This window comes from Hibiscus syriacus, unplaced genomic scaffold (genome assembly GCF_006381635.1).
Source record: "Hibiscus syriacus cultivar Baekdansim isolate YM2019G1 unplaced genomic scaffold, ASM638163v2 tig00002237_pilon, whole genome shotgun sequence".
Classification (NCBI taxonomy): domain Eukaryota; kingdom Viridiplantae; phylum Streptophyta; class Magnoliopsida; order Malvales; family Malvaceae; genus Hibiscus; species Hibiscus syriacus.
In genome coordinates, this window is record NW_024061918.1 from 15,770,222 (window position 1) to 15,788,841 (window position 18,620).

Below are 18,620 nucleotides of genomic sequence, written 5' to 3' on the forward strand. Positions count from 1 at the left end.
AGGAATCATTTCGATCGAATCGTGTCTACTTTACTTACTACACAGAATGCGTATAGTATTAATGCATGGAGATTTCTTCATGTTTATGTTCTTTTTTCCAGTGTTGATCATAACGGAGAAAATAAGCGGAGATTGTGGAGCGTCCAAGTATTCAGGTGCTGACATATTGAAAAGCACGTGTTGGATGCCTAAAATACGACAAAATAATCATTCGTATGACAAATCATAATCATCATTCATCATCATCTGAATTTAACATCTATAAGGTCTTCAAAATACATAAAACAAAACTTTTTAAAATTTGGAAAGATAACACATCCGACAACTGATCCCAAGTAAAATGTACAAGGCTATGCATGATGAAACTCTACAGAGTTTCTTTCATGGAGTCAACTATAGATAACATACCGATCCTAGAGTAGAGTCAGATCCCGGAAAATGTTACTTTAATGTAACTGTGTATATTTACTTTGATGCATACATAATACACGGATTGTATTATGAGGCAGAGTTGAGTTAAACCATGTCTGAATCATCTGATTCACTCCCCCTGTTTTCCTGCCATCCTGACCCCATTCTAAATTTACATACTGGACACGTGCCTTGTTGCCGCAGCCATGGATCAATACAGATGGTATGGAACTGCAAGAAGAAAATGTTATTCATGCATCAAATTTCCTATTACCAAAATGGCATTACGATGACCACCATTTACAACCTGGAATTATGGGACAACTGGATTTAGGATTTAACTATAAGCATCTCAACCAAGGACCAGGCATGAAGAATTCAAATATGCAAAATTATATGTAAAGGGCAGATTTCAACTAACAACGGTACAACATCCATTTCCAAATGTCAGCAATCGGTAGCTGCATGTAACACTGAAACATTCTCACATGTACCCCATTATAGCTCTATTGCCATTAGATTTTGGTTGGTTGGTGCAATGCATCGCATAAAAGATTATAACAGAAGAAATTTGGAGAAACAGTGTAAAATTTTGATAAATGCACAGTAAAAGTATTAGATGACAAAAGAGAACATGAGTAGACTGTAAAATAGAACCTGATGCAAACATGGCAAGCTCCGAACAAGCTCCCCTTGGTTCACTTGATCCAAGCAAATAGAGCAAGTTAGTTCATCCTCTGAAGCCTTCATATTCCCATCAGCCTTTTTACAATCTTGCTTTTGCTGCAACATATAATCGGGACTTAGACTACAAAAACCATCCATGAAGTAGTTAATATGAAATGATTCAGAAGAATGCAGAGGAACAGACAAGTTTGTCTTAAACACTTTAATTCCTCTCTGATCATGTCAATTTTGTATAGGCGACGTACATTTTTCTTGAAAAGTAGAAATTTTATTACTGAAAGGGAAGATACACCCATTGCTAGGGGACTTAAAAAACCTCCCTAGACCTAAATGGAGGAAAAAGAGTGCACCCTAGCAATGACCCAAGGAATAAAGACGACCCAAACGAGAACACAAAATAAGACCACACCAGAGAACAGTCCCATCTCCAACCATAGGTGATGTACATGATAACTTGTTATGCTGCCAAGATCTTATTTAAAACATGCAAACCTTCATAAAAAAACCTCCTGCAACTAAGAAATAGAATGAGCAATTGCAGAAGGAATTTATATTTACCAATACCTCAACTGGAACTGACGAAGATGATGCCTGTTGCATTGATGACCCAGCACTGTAAAAATAACAAGATCAATTAAAGCAAATATGAATTTGGTGGCAAGAAAATAACCTAACCCAGATGCTTAGTTCACAACAAAAACAACCTATAGGTAGTGAAATCTTGAGTATGTAAACAGAAGCATGTGTGCATACCTGTCGTGACCATGGACCTTGTACTTGTGCACGGGTAAAGCATGTATATCTTCCTCACTCATTGAATGACTTGTGGAAGTGTTATCAGAATCTAATGCTCTCAGGGTGTCATAATCTGTAGAAGAAAGGAAGTAATAATCTTCAAAACAAAAACAGCGAACAAATAACAACGAAAGCCCTTTTCTTATTAATCAGTGCATGCTAAAAATAAATCACAGAATCATATTAGGGAATTTTGAAAAAGCACCATACCTAGGGCATCGAATTCACGATCAAGAAGGGAAAGTTGGAGTCTTAATCCTTGCAAGCGTCCTCTTGTAGCAAAAGCTATTGATGGTGGCATGTGCAAACGCAACTCGGTATGGCCAAGCAATCCACTAGCAGCTGCAGCGTGAGCTTGAGCCTGAGCCTGAGCTTGAAGTTGCTGACAAGTTGCATACATCCTAAGGCTAGTAGCCATTAAAAAGATGCCCACTACTAGCCAAAGCTGCAGGCACATTCAGGTATACAAACATGATGTATTAATAACCAGCATGCTCCCAGTAATTCAAGTGAATGTGTATCGTGTACGTACCAGAAAGTTTGGAGACATTTGCTGAGAGTTTAAAATAATGAATAGCAAAAGAACTGCCAAAAACAAATGAGTAAGAACTGAATAGAAATACAAATTAAAAGGAAAATAATGAATCATTTAGATACAAAAACAACAGATGCAATGGAAGAAAACATATGAAACTAGAAATATTACCAGTAACAAAGAACGTCAGTGAATTGGAGTTAACTGGTCGAGATGCATGTATACGCTGTAAAAAGAAAAGCACAATAACAGATCAAGGCCCATTAGACAGTATTAGAAGATCTTGCAAACCAAGAAGTGTACAGATGTGGATAAGCAAACATACCACGGCAGGTTGTTCATGAATAAATCCTGAAAACCCACTCTCAATATCTCCTCTGTTCCCTCGGAAAACAAAACTCATTGTTGCAAAAACTCAGAAGTTCTGCTTGTCTAAAAGATGATGATGCTAGGCAAATAGCTTCTTATATTTAAACCTTTAAATCCTATATCATTTCAAAGGACCAAGAATCACGATTAAAATTCGTTACTATATAAATCTTAAAACTTCTTCAAGCTCCAAAGAGAAAGCAACTTAAAAGTTGGAATCCAACATGGGGAAAAAATAAAAACATAATTTTTCAGTGGAAACAGAATCATAGAAATCTGACTGCATATTAAAACATTCGATAACTAACCAACAAATTTATTAATTCAAGATGCATCCAAATTCCATTAAAGCTTAACAAATTTGACCCACTAATGCAACCCAATCGAAAATGTGTTTATAGCTTACACCACCATATCTATCTATATCACAGCTCCCATAGAAATAACACAGAAAGCCAATGCATCTAACGGTTTATGAACTGCAATGCTATTTGCCTTGTTAACTGCAAAGTAACACTATAATATTCTAGTTAACCTAAAATTTCTACAATCTCGGAAGCAAAGATTCAAAATTTATGATTTAAAATCCTTCCTCAGTCAATTACATGAATATTGTTAAAAAAATCAAGCAAAGATGGAGCAACCGCGAAATCTAGCAAAACGGTTTTTCAAAAAGGCATAAACATATTATTACCGTAACCTAAATTGCACTGTATGAATCAAAATATTAGGGGGATCAAAAATCGGCTTTCCAGGTCTTGTTTCGCGTATGAGTAATCGGAAGGGGGGGGGGAAGGCAAAAGAAAAATCTCAATATTTCCTCCGTTTTCTGAACAAACAAACAGAAATCCATACAAAAAAAAAACACAGCGGAAAAAGAATCACTTACACAAGGAAAACGAAGATCAGTCGATCAAATGGCCGTCCATTAAATTGCATAAAACGAGCAATTTCCAGAGAAAATAAAAAGAGAAAGAAGAGAGAACACGATAAAATTCTCTCCCTTTCGATTACGCGCTCTCTTATTTTGTCTAAAATTGAATTGTTCATAAAATTTTATTTATATTCTTCATCCGGTTTTTACGTTGAAAAGAAAAGCTTAAGATAGTGCGGCTTACATTAGATCTAACCGCTGCACGGCTAGTTGATAGCGTGAATGTCTTAATATCAGCCGTTGGATCTGGCACTGTGCCCATCGTGAGTATTCTTTTACCACTTATGTGACCGAATATTAATCTAACGATAAATTACAAATTTGGCAATGGAATTTTATTCTATCCTCTTTAAATTTTTTTAATTTTCTTATTAAACTTAATACAATAGAATTTTTTTTGTCACCCGACCATTCTTCACTAATAAAGTGTTCACGTGACTTTTTCTAATTATAAAACTTACCACACAAGATTTATAATATAAAAGTAAAAATATAATATATATATATTTGGGATTTATAAGAGTCAAAATTTCTAACATTAAAAATTTACAAAATAAAAAAGAGATTATCGAAGAAGATGAATTTTGAGTTAAACCCTATTCTAATATGCATGTGTGAAATTTCAATGGTGTTAAAGATAATAAGGTCTTACGACAATCGAGAGACAATTTTCAGTTGTAATAATTATGGTAATGGTGGCGTAGATCATATAATCTTTTTCAATGGTATGAGCCACCAATGACTCCTCATGCAAAGGTGTTTGTGGTTGAACTTCTAAAAAAAGAGATTTGTTTGAAGTTTTATTGTTATATATATATATATTTTTACCTTCATTTTATGTGAATGAAGGTTCAAGATGATTTTTTTTATAGCTTATGCAATTGATATTAAAATTCGATATTTTTGGTAGCTTATGCAATAGGTATTGAAGTTTGAGGATGGTTTATACCATAGGTAGTAAAGGTAGAAGCTGATTTTTATTGGTATTGTAGTTTTAGACATGACACTTTTATGTATGAAATTATGAAATGTTAGTTAATTGATGTGATCCTGTCTAGCACTAACTGTCTTCATGACATACTCACATCATTGAAGATCCATCAAGTTCAATCTAAGGGATTTTTACTTTACTTTATCTTAAATTTACTCATTTATGCAATATGTATTATTATGAGCATACATTTGCATATTAGACTATACTTGATTTATCAAAACATGAGCATTCATTCATTATGTCACATGGTTTGCATCATTGATTGATATTCAAGTATATAATCTATAGTTATAATAATAATTATTATTATCATATGATGCATGAGTTATTATTATAACCTATAGTATACATCTTTATCTTATACACATTAATATAGTTCATGTACTTAACTTATTCTTTATGTTATGTGTGTAGGTACATTCGGCCACAACTTGGGAGCTATCTTGAAGCTAAATGGTGAAAGCAACAGCAAGGAAACTTACATGGGGATGTTTAGGAGAGCATAAGAAACATTTGGTGAAAAGTTGTTCGGAGACCCATTATCTCATAGCTGGATTGAGCTGAAGATTTGAGCTACAAGATGACTTCAATTCAGTTAGGGAGATGCACCATCATCATAACCACTTAGGACACTTCAAATATGTCCTAAGTCAAATTTTGTGAAATCATACCTTTTCGCGAATAGTTTCCACCTCAAGAGGTACCTTTTCACAAGGAGCTGCCATAATGTTCATCATGCTACAACTCACCTATGGCCAGCTCACCTCCTGCTCATTCACCCTAGAACTAGCTCAAACATGAAAGGTTACCTTCCAACAATTGTGACCTTTCATGAATGATGCTTCCCATGAAGGTGCCCTTTCATCAAGGTGCGCGTTGGTGAAGAGATTGCATCCATTGGAGGCCTAAATCACCAAGAGACATGAGACAAAGCTCTATGCCTATTCGGCCACACCCACATGAGAGCTTTGGCGCCAATTTGAGGAGACACAACCCCATTCGACCAAGGGAGATGTCTTTGGCACCCAGATGAACAAGCATGACACCATTCGGCCAAGGGAGATGTATCTTCATCCTAGCCGAACCAACATGTCTCTTTTGAAGAGGTAGCCAAACCATCACCAAGCCAAAGGATTCATCCTTTCATCTCAAACATTATGTACTTTCTGTCGTAACCGATTTTCGTCCGGGCACGAATTTTTTACTTGGCGGGAAAAATAATGTAGATAAAAAATGATTTTTGATTTAAAAATATTTTGGGAGTCGCCATCGGCCTTTTGGGTCAGGTAGATCGAATACCTAAAAATTATCTTTTAAAAGAGCTTTTAAGAAAACATCAGTCAAAAGATAAACCGGTCTGTGTTTTAACCAAAATTCGTTCTTTTTAATAATAAAAAGGGATTCGTGGTCGGTTACGTTTAGGGAATGATTAGCACCCCTACAACGCCCAAAATTGGTACTTTATTAATTATAAATTGTCTCTATTATTGGAAATTTAAATATTCAAAAATATATTTAAGTCATAATTCTTTTATTTCAAATTTATTAATATATTTTTAAGAAAATCTATTAATATATATAAGATATTTATTTATTTAGAAATATCAGAAAAATGGCTTCTAGGTGTATCAAGACAGCTCTTTTATTAATATTAAATAAATAAATAATAAAACATTTATCTAAAAATAATTAAAATATTTATTTTAAAAATATCAGAAAATGGACATCCAGTTGTTTTAAGACTGCCCTTTCTTATTAAAAATAAATATTAAAATAAAACTAAAATAATATATATAATATATATATATAATTTAAAATATTTATGTAAAAATAATATATATATAATTTATAATAATAAAATATTTATTTAAAATATATCAGAAAATGGACATCTAGTTGCTTTAAGACTGCACTTTCTTAATATTGAAAATAAATATTATAAATGGTATTTCATATAAATATTAGTGAATAAAATATAAATAATGACAAACAAATATATAAATAAAGTACTAGTTTAAATATATTGAAAAATAAATTACAATATAGGAATAAAATAAAATTATATTAAATAATGACTAAAATGAAATAATTTAAAACTGTGGAATTAAATTATAAATTGAATGGTCAAAAATGAAAGTAATTATAATATTAGTGTTTAAAATGTAAAATATCAAATTTTAAAGACCTAGTTCGTAATATTGTAAAAATACAATTGCTAATAGTATAATTAACCCTTAATTACTTAAATGATGATTAAAATAAAGTTTATTAAATTTAAAGGCTCTAACTCAAATAGATAAATAAATCTAAGTGCTAATAAAATAATTCAGCCTTATTTAATTAATTCGGGTCAAAATATAAATTATTAAAATTAAAAGGGACTAATATGGTTATTTATCATAAATATATATATATATATATACATAGGTATTGACTATAGTATAAATTAATTAAAATTCAAAGACCGAATTAAAATAATTAAAAATAATTCAAAGACCGTCAATGTTGGCCGGAAAATTACATTAGTACCTCAAATTGAAGCCCGAAATTCCCTAAATCCAAATTCGAGGATATTTTAGCTTAGATCACTACCAAAACGTTTAGATCTAAGGTTCTTTACCTTCGACCTTTCGGTTTCAAAGACGTAGGGAGGCTCCGATAATAGCAGTTCCTTGGTAAGTCTCATTTCCTCTTCTCCTTCTTTATTTGGCTGCTGTTGGGTGTTGTTGTTGCTTGTTTTCTGTCGTGGTTGCTTGTCTCCTTTTTTCTGGTTTCTGTCTCCTCTCTTTCTCTTTGTCTTTTTTTTTACAGGTGAGTCGAGGCTTTTATAGCCTCGACGAAACGCTCCTCGGACCGGTCACAGAAGGGTTTCTCGGTGAGTCACCATAACTATGGTGGTGACTCACCATAGAGCTCGACGTGGGGCGATGATGAGGCGCTTCTGGAGGCTTCAATGGGACGTGGCAGAAGCTGGAACGTTGGCTTGGAGATAACAGAGGCGGCCGTAGTTCCTTTGGTCCAAGGCTGCGGCTGGGACGTGGCAGCAAAGCTTCTGGAGTCTTCTGGAGAGGGCGACGGCAGCTGGAACGTCGTTGTGGCTACAACAGAGGCGGCGATGTGGCCCTAGGGTGATGATACCCTAGGGTTTCCTGCTTGGGATCATCTGGACCGTTGGATCATAGCCAGATCCAACGGCTGTGATGCTGGTGGCAAACTGCTGAGATGAGAGAAACCCTAGAGTTTAGGGTTACTGTTGGGTCTCTACTTGGGTCTGGAATTGTAACTGGGCCTCCAGATTTGTAAAATGGGCCACCAGGATCTGGTTGTAAAGAAGCCTTCGGGTCTTGTAATTTTTGTTAAATAATAATAATAATATATAATAATAATACTAATAATAATAATAATAATTTTAATAATAATAATAATAAAACGAAATGAAAAAATTAGTATTTACAGCTGCCCCTCTTTGCTCATTCTTGTGTTAACAAGAATAGAGCAAAGACGAAAAAAACAATAATTTTTTCATTTAGCTTCTTTTGAGTAGGATGGAAATGTTAAAAACATCATGCACTAAAGGGCTTACAGATGACCCTAAGGTTTTGAAAATATCAAAAAGATCCCGAAGGCTTTTTTGAAAACATCATGCACTGTAGGACTTACAGATGACCCTAAGGTTTTGAAAATATCAAAAAGCTCCCGAAGGCTTTTTGGAAACATCATGCACTGTAGGACTTATAGATGACCCTAAGGCTTTGAAAACATCAAAAAAGCTCCCGAAGGCTTTTTGGAAACATCATGCACTGTAGGACCTATAGATGACCCTAAGGCTTTGAAAACATCAAAAAGCTCCCGAAGGCTTTTTGGAAACATCATGCACTGTAGGACTTACAGATGACCCTAAGGCTTTGAAAACATCAAAGAGCTCCTGAAGGCTTTTTGGAAACATCATGCACTGTAGGACTTAAGAATGACCCTAAGGCTTTGAAAACATCAAAAAACTCTCGAAGGCTTTTTGGAAACATCATGCACTGTAGGACTTACATATGACCCTAAGTCTTTGAAAACATCAAAAAGCTCCTGAAGGCTTTTTGGAAACATCATGTACTGTAGGACTTACAGATGACCCTAAGGCTTTGAAAATATCAAAAAGCTCCCGAAGGGTTTTTGGAAACATTATGCACTGTAGGACTTAAAGATAACCCTAAGGCTTTGAAAACATCAAAAAGCTCCCGAAGGCTTTTTGGAAACATCATGCACTGTAGGACTTACAGATGACCCTAAGGCTTTGAAAACATTAAAAAGCTCCCGAAGGCTTTTTGGAAACATCATGCACTGTAGGACTTACAGATGACCCTAAGGCTTTGAAAACATCAAAAAGCTCCAGAAGGCTTTTTGGAAACATCATGCACTGTAGGACTTACAGATGACCCTAAGGCTTTGAAAACATCAAAAAGCTCCTGAAGGCTTTTTGGAAACATCATGCACTGTAGGACTTACAGATGTGGGAAATAGTTTACTAAGTAAAAAACTGAGGAAATCGTTTTCTTACTTTTCAACAATTTCATTTTAGAAAAGATAAAATGAGAAACTATGGAAATCGTTTTCTCATTATTTTTCAAAATAACATGTTGATTGGGTAACATGCCCCAATCTTAAGATAATGCTCATTTTTGTGGATTACGTCCATTTCTTCTTCAGATGTTTGCATGATTCCTGTATTTGCGGTTTTGAATACATTCTTCTTGTAAGGTATTTTTTACCATGAATCTTCTTGTTATTCCAAAGATCTGTAAAACTTCATGTTTGAATGCACGATGTATCGATGTAATGCATTGTCTATTGTGTAAATGATATTCTTATGAATGCATGAATGCTGATGCAATCTTCGTTTGACTTCAAAGTGGTGAACTTGGTCTTCCTTCACTTCATCATTTATTGCCAAGGTTACCTCTGGATATCAGTGTAGAAACTTATGCTATCAAGCTTGCATTTCTGCAGAATCATCTGATCAACTTGTATCTTTGTGTCTTCTTTGCTTTATTTAAGTCTCAGAAGAAATGTTTCATTTGTGGAACTCTTGCTGTAGTCAGAATTATGACTTTGATGCCCCATTTTATCTTTGATAACATCGACTTTCTTTGCTTGGACTTGTGTAGAAATCCCATAAAGCTTTCATCTTTGAAAAGAGAATCTATCATCTTTAAAAATAGAATATATCATATTTGAAGAGAGAATCTATCATCTTTGAAAAATGTAGATGTAAATATGCCAAATTCAGCAGGGAAACGTCTGTTCTCGTTTGACTCTTGAAACACATCATAAGGAGAATTTATGCTAATTCCTTTCATGTCTCCACATATAATTAGATCTCGAACAAGGCAACTTGGACCATATCATATCGAGATGCTTAACAACAATATGTCGTTCAACCATAGTTGGCTCCACTAGTTTCTTGTTGTTAAAATTTCAGTTATCCTTTTGTGGAAAGAAATCTTTATTATATCTCACTTTTAATCTTGAGGTTGAAGAAGACAGACTTCATCTTGTATCAATAAAGGAAAACCATATGATAACAACATTGATTCAACACCATAATCACTGGTTCATAAAACATTTGACAACACATTCTTCATCTCTTGTGGATTCTGCTCGAATTGCTGGTCAATGAAGCTCTTTGCATGGTGTTCAAAGTTTTTGTATGATGTCACAAGACCACTTGAGAACAAAACTCAATGGGAATACAAGTGAAATACTGGTATGACCAAAAAGTTGGTCAAATTCACAAAATGTGATGGTGTCGAATTGAATAGGAGACACTAATTGATCTTGATATCATCTCGGGCAAGGGCAAGTGTAATACTGATCATGTTTTCTTCTGTAATGAGCATTGTACAAAGTAGAAACACTTCAGCTATAGGATCCATGTACAGAAAGATATCCGTGGAATTCTTGTTGCTGGGGATGAAACGCACATGATAAACCAAATAGATGAAAACTCAGTTCAGTCTAGATGGCAATGATAACCCCAGTAACATCGGGAAAGAGCAATATACATGAGCTTCTCTCTTCAATGTCATCAAGTAAACGAAACTGATGTGAAAAACAGCTTCGTAACCTCAACAGTATGGTTGAAACTAACTGACAAGAATCTCAAAGAAATATTTTCAATTATCACCGACACACAAAAGGCCAAATTCAGAGTTTGAGGTCTCGAGGAACTGATCCTTGGATCGAATGGTCTACAAGGGGACCATCTTTATTCATGCAATCGTGATGTAGCTTAACAAAGAACACACTGTCATGTGACACATGGTTTTAAGAAGATTGAGTATTTGAAACCATTCTTGCTGAGTAGATATTTGTTCAACAATATGATCCTGATGTAACTATCTAATAAACGAAACAATAATGTATAGTCATCTCCACTGTCACTGTTTCACCATTTTCATTCTTCATTATTTCTGTCTTATTGGAAATATTTGTTCAAGGTAATGATCTTGACACAAGATGATGTGGGCCTTCAGCATGCCCCAACATTGGCTAATACAAACGTTCAAAATGCGTCAATATTCTTCATTCTGATTGAAAGGGGTTTTCATCATGCCCTAGCATTTGTTTTTTTGTTGATATGAGCTTTCAAAGATGCCCAAATATTCATACTGATGTAGGCCTTCAAAATACCACACATGGATTATTTCTGTCTGAAATGGCTTTCGAAATGCCCCAACATTTTGCTTTTGGTTCACTCTCAACGTCTGTTTGACTTGAATATCATGATTCCCACAAGGTTCAATTTTGGTAATGCACTGTGGTGGGTACTTGTGGCTTTATTCGTGTCCCAAATCTATTTATCTTGAATACTCTCATTCTGATGTCAATAAAAAGCAGTGTTATAAAGTAACTTGAGGAATTCTCTTCATGTCGTCACAAACTTAAGAAATACTCAATCATTCTGACAGAAATGTCTGAGATATGTGCTTCTTCTGAATGAATTGCCCATTTCTTGTATCTGGAGGGATCTAGTCAGACAGAGTGGTATAAATCGCTTGGTAATTCATTCCAGGTTGACACAGTGAACCTTGTTTTTAGTGAAGGCTAGTTCTGGAACATGCTTTTCCATGCAACATGTTGGTTCTGATAACTACTCATCTGATTATGAAACGATCTTTCACGATGATTTCACAGATATTGATAGTTCTTCTGATACCGAGGAAATCCTAAATTCTGATTCTGACGAGGAGAATAAACTGTTATACTTGACAAAAATGGGGTTCTTAGAGGCTAAAACTTCAATAGCCCTGGAGAGATGTGTTCCGGATTCATCAATTGCAGAGTTGAAAGACTTTATATGTGCTGCTCAAATGGCTAAGGTTGCTGACGCACTTCTTTCAGTAGAAGATAGGAAACCATTATGCAATGACCCCAATTATAAGCAAAGGCGAAACTCAGGCTATGATTTTTGAAAAGGAAGAAGCAAAGAAAGCTTGAAAAGAAGCTCCTTAATGAAGAAGACCTACATTTCATCTTCCAAATCTAATGATTGATTTTGGGGTTTTTACTGGATCAGATCAGATAACTCAAATAATACTTTCAGAAGATGCTATTGGGCCTCCTTATTTCTACTACGAGAACGTGACACTTGCTCCAGTTGATGTTTGGACCGAAATGTCATGGTACTTATACGATGTAGAGCCAGACTTTGTAGATTCAAAGTATTTTTGTACTACTGCATGGAAAAGGGCTACATTCATAATCTGCCAATTGAGAACATATTTCCTCTTATTCTGCTTCCTCCATGCACCATACATGATGCTTTTCCATTGACAACAAACTGGTGACCTTCCTGGGATCCAAGAACAAAGTTGAACTGTTTACAAACATGTACAAGAAGTGTCAAATTGACAAAAAGGATCTGTAAGGCTTTTGAAGCTTATGACGATGAGCCACCTTCGAGTGACCAGAAGTATGTTCTTGATGATCGTCGAAAATGGAATCTGGTATGGGTTGGAAGGAATAAAGTTGTTCCTCTTGAACCTGATGAGGTGGAAATGCTTCTAGGTTTCCCTAAAAACCATACACGAGGAGGAGGATCTGCTAAAGACATGTTCCCAGGTGGTATCAATGTTTTGTCTCTTTTCTCTGGAATCAGTGATGCAGATGTTGCCTTTTACTGTCTTGGCATATCCTTGAAATGTTCAAGAACTGAATGTGATCGTTTGGAGCAATTGATGAGTAGATTTAATGGACTCGACCTTGTTGTCGGTGGCATCCAGTGTAACAACCTACTGGAAGAAATAAACATCATAGGGATGAACTAGAAGATTTTTGTTAGTGCATTTTCTTGCAATGACTGCTACAGTGAATGTCTCTTCTGCTGCTCCAAAATAAACATTGCCATATCCCACTATTCTCGAACCATGGAAAGGTTTGGCTAATAATAAAACTGGTTATTTCAACTTTTGGAATCCTGTAACCAATGTTACCCAATATGACAGGCATACAAGTGTAGAATATGTTCCAATGTCTTATTCTGTTCCATAAGTTCTCAATTTCAAATTCATCAATCTTCTGAAGGACTTAATGGATATAATCTGACTATGAAAATGATCGGCATGGAAGAGGCAATAATGATGTATCAAGACTTGAGCCAGCATCATAGTATAACCAAAGTGCAAGTAGTGACTTGTTCATTCCCATAGTACACCTTAATGGGACTTATGACTCTGTGATTGGAGAATATGATAGAGACGTGGATTGATGGTTGGGGAAAATAATTTGTCTGGTGATGTTTATCGTCATCAGCATGAGATAAGTGATAACCTTTCTTGATAGATTGCTAACGATGTCACATGAGAGCATCACAAGTTCAATTCTCCAGACTTTCTGGACTCTCAGACCACTTGCCTTCAAAAATGTGAAGTGCTTCATTATTCTGGCCTCGTTCATTCTTTTTCTACAACAGAGGTAGAATAAGCAACAATTGCTTCAAGGACCTTCCTCATTTGAGACTGTCCTGTTTGAAAATGTTTTTTTTCATTTCTTTATTGAAGAATGAAAGAATTTTGCAAAGTAATTCCCTTCTCAGGTTCACAATATAATCAAATGAATATCAAATAAATCAACTACACTTTTAAATCATTAAAAAATCATAGTCATATGGCAAGTGTCAAAATTATTGACTGATTTGAGGTATAGGTTGATTTTGGTAAAGTAGGTTTTTTCAAGTTGGTTCAGTATGTCGCTTCGGCCTTCCACTAACTTGAAGAAATGGTTGTTATGCTCATCTTGTAGAGATACTTCTTGATTCCAGAATCTCAAGAACGTCTTTTGGGATGTGCGGTGCTTCATTTAAGATCTTAAGATCATCTCTTATGTCGTTTATTGCACCATTCAATATTCGAGCCGCCTTTTTAGGTTTTCAACTCGAATCCTCCTTTGGTTTCAAGATGTTATTTAAAAATTTACATCTTGAATCCCCCCTTTATCATTTTTCATATCATGCATTAAAGATTTTAAAAACCAATTTTTGCAAATAAAAATCAATCTTGAGAGGCGGAATGAAATCTGAAGATATTCTCTTTAACTTAGAAATCCATGTATGATTAGAATGGACTTTTCAGGTACGTAACGTAGGCCATGGCTTATGGTTATGAAAGAAAGGGATAAAAATGCCCAAATAAGTGTTTAAAGGTAATCAAACCAAGGATCAATTCATTCTGATGCCTTCACCTTGCCTTGCTTAACTTGGATCTGCTTTGTTGGGGATTTTTTCATCATTTGAATCCCTCTAGACTGCCAAATTTTGGATTCATTTCCATTTTCTCATATCTCCAGCATTTCTTGCTCTTCTTGTTTGTACTTGATCAACCTTGTAACTTGAGGCTCAATAAGTCACCCATCTTGATTCAATTTTCCTTTTTTTTTCTTTTTTTTTCCTTTTTGTTTTTTTCCTTCTTCTTTTTCTTCTTTTTGCACCTTTTTCCTTTTGCATTTTGGAGATTTTCCATTATTCCTGATTGGATTGATCTTCAAGCACTCTGTATTTGACATACCTTGCAGTTCAAAACTTTCTTGACTTCATGGAAACTTGTCTTCATAATAAAATTGTATTGACAATCTTTATTCTTGTGAGAAAATATCCTTCACTTTACCCCCCAATATGGAGGGTGATCCTTGGTTAGGGTTGAATTAGAAGAAAAATCATTCAGGCTCAAATGGGGAAAACAAAGGATATATATATATTAAAGGATAAATGAAACAATGCCATTCATCATCTTATACACAGAAACCTTCGTAAAAAAGAGGTATCCACAGGGGGATGAATATTCAAGATTAACTTTATTTACATGAAAAATGTAATTAATGCATGATATATTTATTTCAATCAATCACTTTTTCCTTCTTCTTTGAGTATGTCCCAATCACTCGAAATTATCTTCGATAAGTTAGTCCATGATGCCTCATATCGTCTCTTCTTGCAGGAAGATTCCCAGATAATTGAAAGTTTGGTTCTTTTGAGGTTTTTTTTGTATGGTTTTGTATTTGGAAGGACAAATGTGTGACTTATGAAGTCATGTATATGGTGGAATGTAATGTCATCAATCAATTCTACCCGAGAAGATAAACATCTAAAGTGAGTGTATCAAAAACAGGTAGAGACATTTCTTCAGAGTCTCAGATAATTATAGTGTCAGAATTTGCTTTTGGTACGGGTCGAGTAATTGGCGTTGGATGGGATATGTAAGATATAATTTTACCACTTGCCAAAGATCTATAACTCTTGAAAAATTAAAAGAATATTTAATCTACTTGATACTCAATAATCTCAAGGTTAAAACTTGATTCCTTGCTCATAACCATAAAAGCAACACACATTTATTTATTGCACAAAAGCTGAGAAAGGAACAAAAAAACAAGTTCAAACAAGATGCTGAAAATAGAAAGTACTACAGTGGTAGATAACACTTTCACTTGTTTATTTATCATGCCTCATTATTCCTATAAGATTAAGTGTGTATTTGGACCAGGGTTCTTTTCCTCATTTTGCCCCCCATTTCTTGATCATTTCTTGTGTTAAAACCCCTTTGTCAAAAAACATCTCAATTTCTTTTAACAGTGGCCTACAATTACCTGTAGAATGCCCATTTACCCCCAAGTGGAAATTACCAACACTATTTTGATCATAGCTATGAGCAGAAGGGTTTGGTGTCACTTTAGTTGGTCTTGGTGTGATGTATTGACCTTTAACCAAATGAGGATACAAGTCTGAAATGGAAGTTTGGAACACTTCCAAAGTTTTTCTTGATCGCATGACTTTATTTGGTCGATCCGAACAGTTACTTGCTCTTTTTCTTTTGCAATTACGAGGACTCTGGATGCGACACTCATTCACATGATCAGCTTTTGCTTTTTGATCCATCGGGCTCCTGGATGTGACTTTTGAGTTTTCTTCATTGATTACATTCTTAATTAATTTTCCACTTGTCACAAGATTCTCAAATTCCTTCGTCGGGTTTGCCTGCATTAACTCGAAGAAAGGCGCTGGAAGGGAATCACGAAACATACGTGATATCTCTTCTTCTAACATGGGAGGTTGAACTTGTGCTGCCACTCCTCTCCATCTTAAGGCATATTCTTGAAATCTTTCATTGGTTTTCTTCTTTACTCTTCGAAGATTCATACGTGTTGGAGCTAAACCTTTAATATACCGATATTGTCTCCAAAATGCATCAGCTAGATCAACCCATCTCTTGATTTGTTCTTGGGTCAACTGATTATACCAAACTATTGTTGGCCCGATGAGGCTATCATGGAAGGAGTGAATTAACAGATCATCAGAACTTAAATATCCTTCCATTTTTCGGTAAAACATTCTCAGGTGGATTAGAGGACAACTGGTGCCGTCATATTTCTCAAAATCAGGCATCTTGAATTCATGGGGAATAACTAAATCTGGAACCAAGCTGAGCTCTCTTGCTTCTAATTCTTTGTGATGGGCACTAACATCTTTCATGTTTCTAATTGCTTTCTCCGCCCTCTTGACTCTTTTCTCATATTATGAATAATTAATGAGGCTATTCTTTGGGTTTGAGTGGGATGCCCCAGGGTATGTTATCTTTCTTGACTCTTTAATTTGATAGCACGATTTCTCTTTAGCATTTATCTCTTCTTTATCAGATGTCATCCCCTGAATAATTTGATTTGGTCCATCTGGTACTGAATCTGATGCTTCTTTCCTAATATCCTGAGGTAACCCTGTCAATTATTCTGGCCACTGATCTTGTAGTCCCTCATAAGATTGCTCCATGATGACGGTAAAGTAAAATGAATGAATGACCTTGGTTTTACTATTACAAAACCTTTCATTAATTATTTACATGTTTTTATATTTAATGTATATAACAATATTTAAAATAACAAATGTAACGTAAATGTGAAAATGCATAAATGTAAAAATAAGAATGCAAACTGTGCAATGCCAGAGCAAACACAAAAGTATAAATACAAGATAAAAATGCAAAGATGTGAAATGCAAATGCATGTATGAAAAGATGTTACTCAAGAGTTATCATCTTAGAACAGATTTCATTGAACACAAAAGTTTCCGTGCAACAAACAAAACTTTTACATGTAGGGGACAACTTTCAGTCCTAACTTCAATAAAACTTTACATATAGGGAATAACTTTCCCATTTTCTTCTCTAAAACCAAGTTAGTTTATCAGCTTATGGGTCATATTGCTTGTCTGGACTGTAGCTTCTTCCATGATATTCTGGTGTTCTTTCATCTCCTGTGTCAATTCTCGAAGTTGCTCATTTTCCCTTGTGAGAGATTCTTTATATTCCAAAAGTTCTCGTACAAGATCTCCAAAATCATCTAAACATTTCTTCAATGTCTTGTTCTTGTCAATAGTGGCTTTTAATTCAGTATCAATTTCATGCTGATGAATCTGATATGATGATTCCATGTTGGTCATAGCACTATTCAACATTTGATTTTTTTCTTGACATTTTCCCAATTCAATGACAGTTGTATTGTACTTTCTTCTGCAACTCATGAATTATGATAAAACTTCTTGGCTCGACCTTCATGTATGTTGACCCTTATTATCCACTCTTCTGGGGTGTTTCCTATGCCAGCATTTTGAAAGGCTTGACTGACTTTCTAGAAATCTTCCTGTATGGTTTCCATTTTGATGCTCAATTTATCGTTTTCAATCTTCAAATGACGTATTTGAGCCTCAAACCTCAGCAAATCTTCTTCTCTCTGGGCGCCACTACTGATACTCTTACCTTTAAAGACTTTTGGTATTAATCTAGTAGGACCTTCGGTTACCAAACTAGGTCAATCATTTACCATAAATTGTAAGGTTCCATGATCCAAAAGACTTTGGACTCGACGTTTGAAGGCAAGACAATTCTCAATAGTATGTCCTTGAGCTCCGGCATGATATTCACAATAAACGTTGATGTCATACCAATTCGGATATGGAGGTTGGAACAGTTTTAGATAGTACGGGGCCACTTCTCGTGCTTCAAGTATTTTTTCATACATCTCTTTATATGATATAGGGATAGCATAAAAATGAGAACCGCCTTTTGCCTTGGATTGAACCTGAGTTTTAGACGTCGGGAGCAAACTAAACTTCGTCGATTTCATATTATATGATTTCTTCTTATCTCTAGGAGCTTTTACAGTGGTCATCATTTCTTTGGTATCTCCAGACGATTTGTGAATACGAATGATGATTGTTTGTAATTTCTCAAACCGATTAGGATCAGAAGTCCCTTGCATATCTGAAATTGCAAGATTATGTTCAATGACCTCTCTCTCTTTCTGTGTAGGAATTTCTTTTCCTTTGTCCAAAACAGATATTCTATTCATCATCTTGGACA

At 35.0% G+C, this 18,620-nt stretch overlaps 1 protein-coding gene across 1 annotated transcript; it reads right to left on the reverse strand.

Moving 5' to 3' along the window:
• Nucleotides 1-381: 381 nt before the first annotated feature.
• On the reverse strand, nt 382-3,831 carry LOC120143117 (E3 ubiquitin-protein ligase SDIR1-like). The gene is made up of 9 exons (XM_039157525.1): nt 3,687-3,831; nt 2,754-2,913; nt 2,600-2,654; nt 2,426-2,478; nt 2,104-2,338; nt 1,852-1,966; nt 1,663-1,711; nt 1,069-1,194; nt 382-642 (listed from the first exon to the last, which is right to left on the reverse strand). The coding sequence occupies exons 2-9, from the start codon at nt 2,829-2,831 to the stop codon at nt 517-519; spliced, it is 837 nt and encodes a 278-aa protein (XP_039013456.1). The 5' UTR covers nt 2,832-2,913; nt 3,687-3,831; the 3' UTR covers nt 382-516.
• Nucleotides 3,832-18,620: the final 14,789 nt, after the last annotated feature.

Coding starts and splice junctions, on each gene's coding strand:
- LOC120143117 (XM_039157525.1), bottom strand. CDS start 2,831: ATGAGTTTTGTTTTCCGAGGGAACAGAGGAGATATTGAGAGTGGGTTT. Junction 1,967..2,103: donor TCGTGAATTCGATGCCCTAG/GTATGGTGCTTT, acceptor TTTCTTCTACAG/ATTATGACACCCTGAGAGCA. Junction 1,712..1,851: donor AAGGTCCATGGTCACGACAG/GTATGCACACAT, acceptor TTATTTTTACAG/TGCTGGGTCATCAATGCAAC.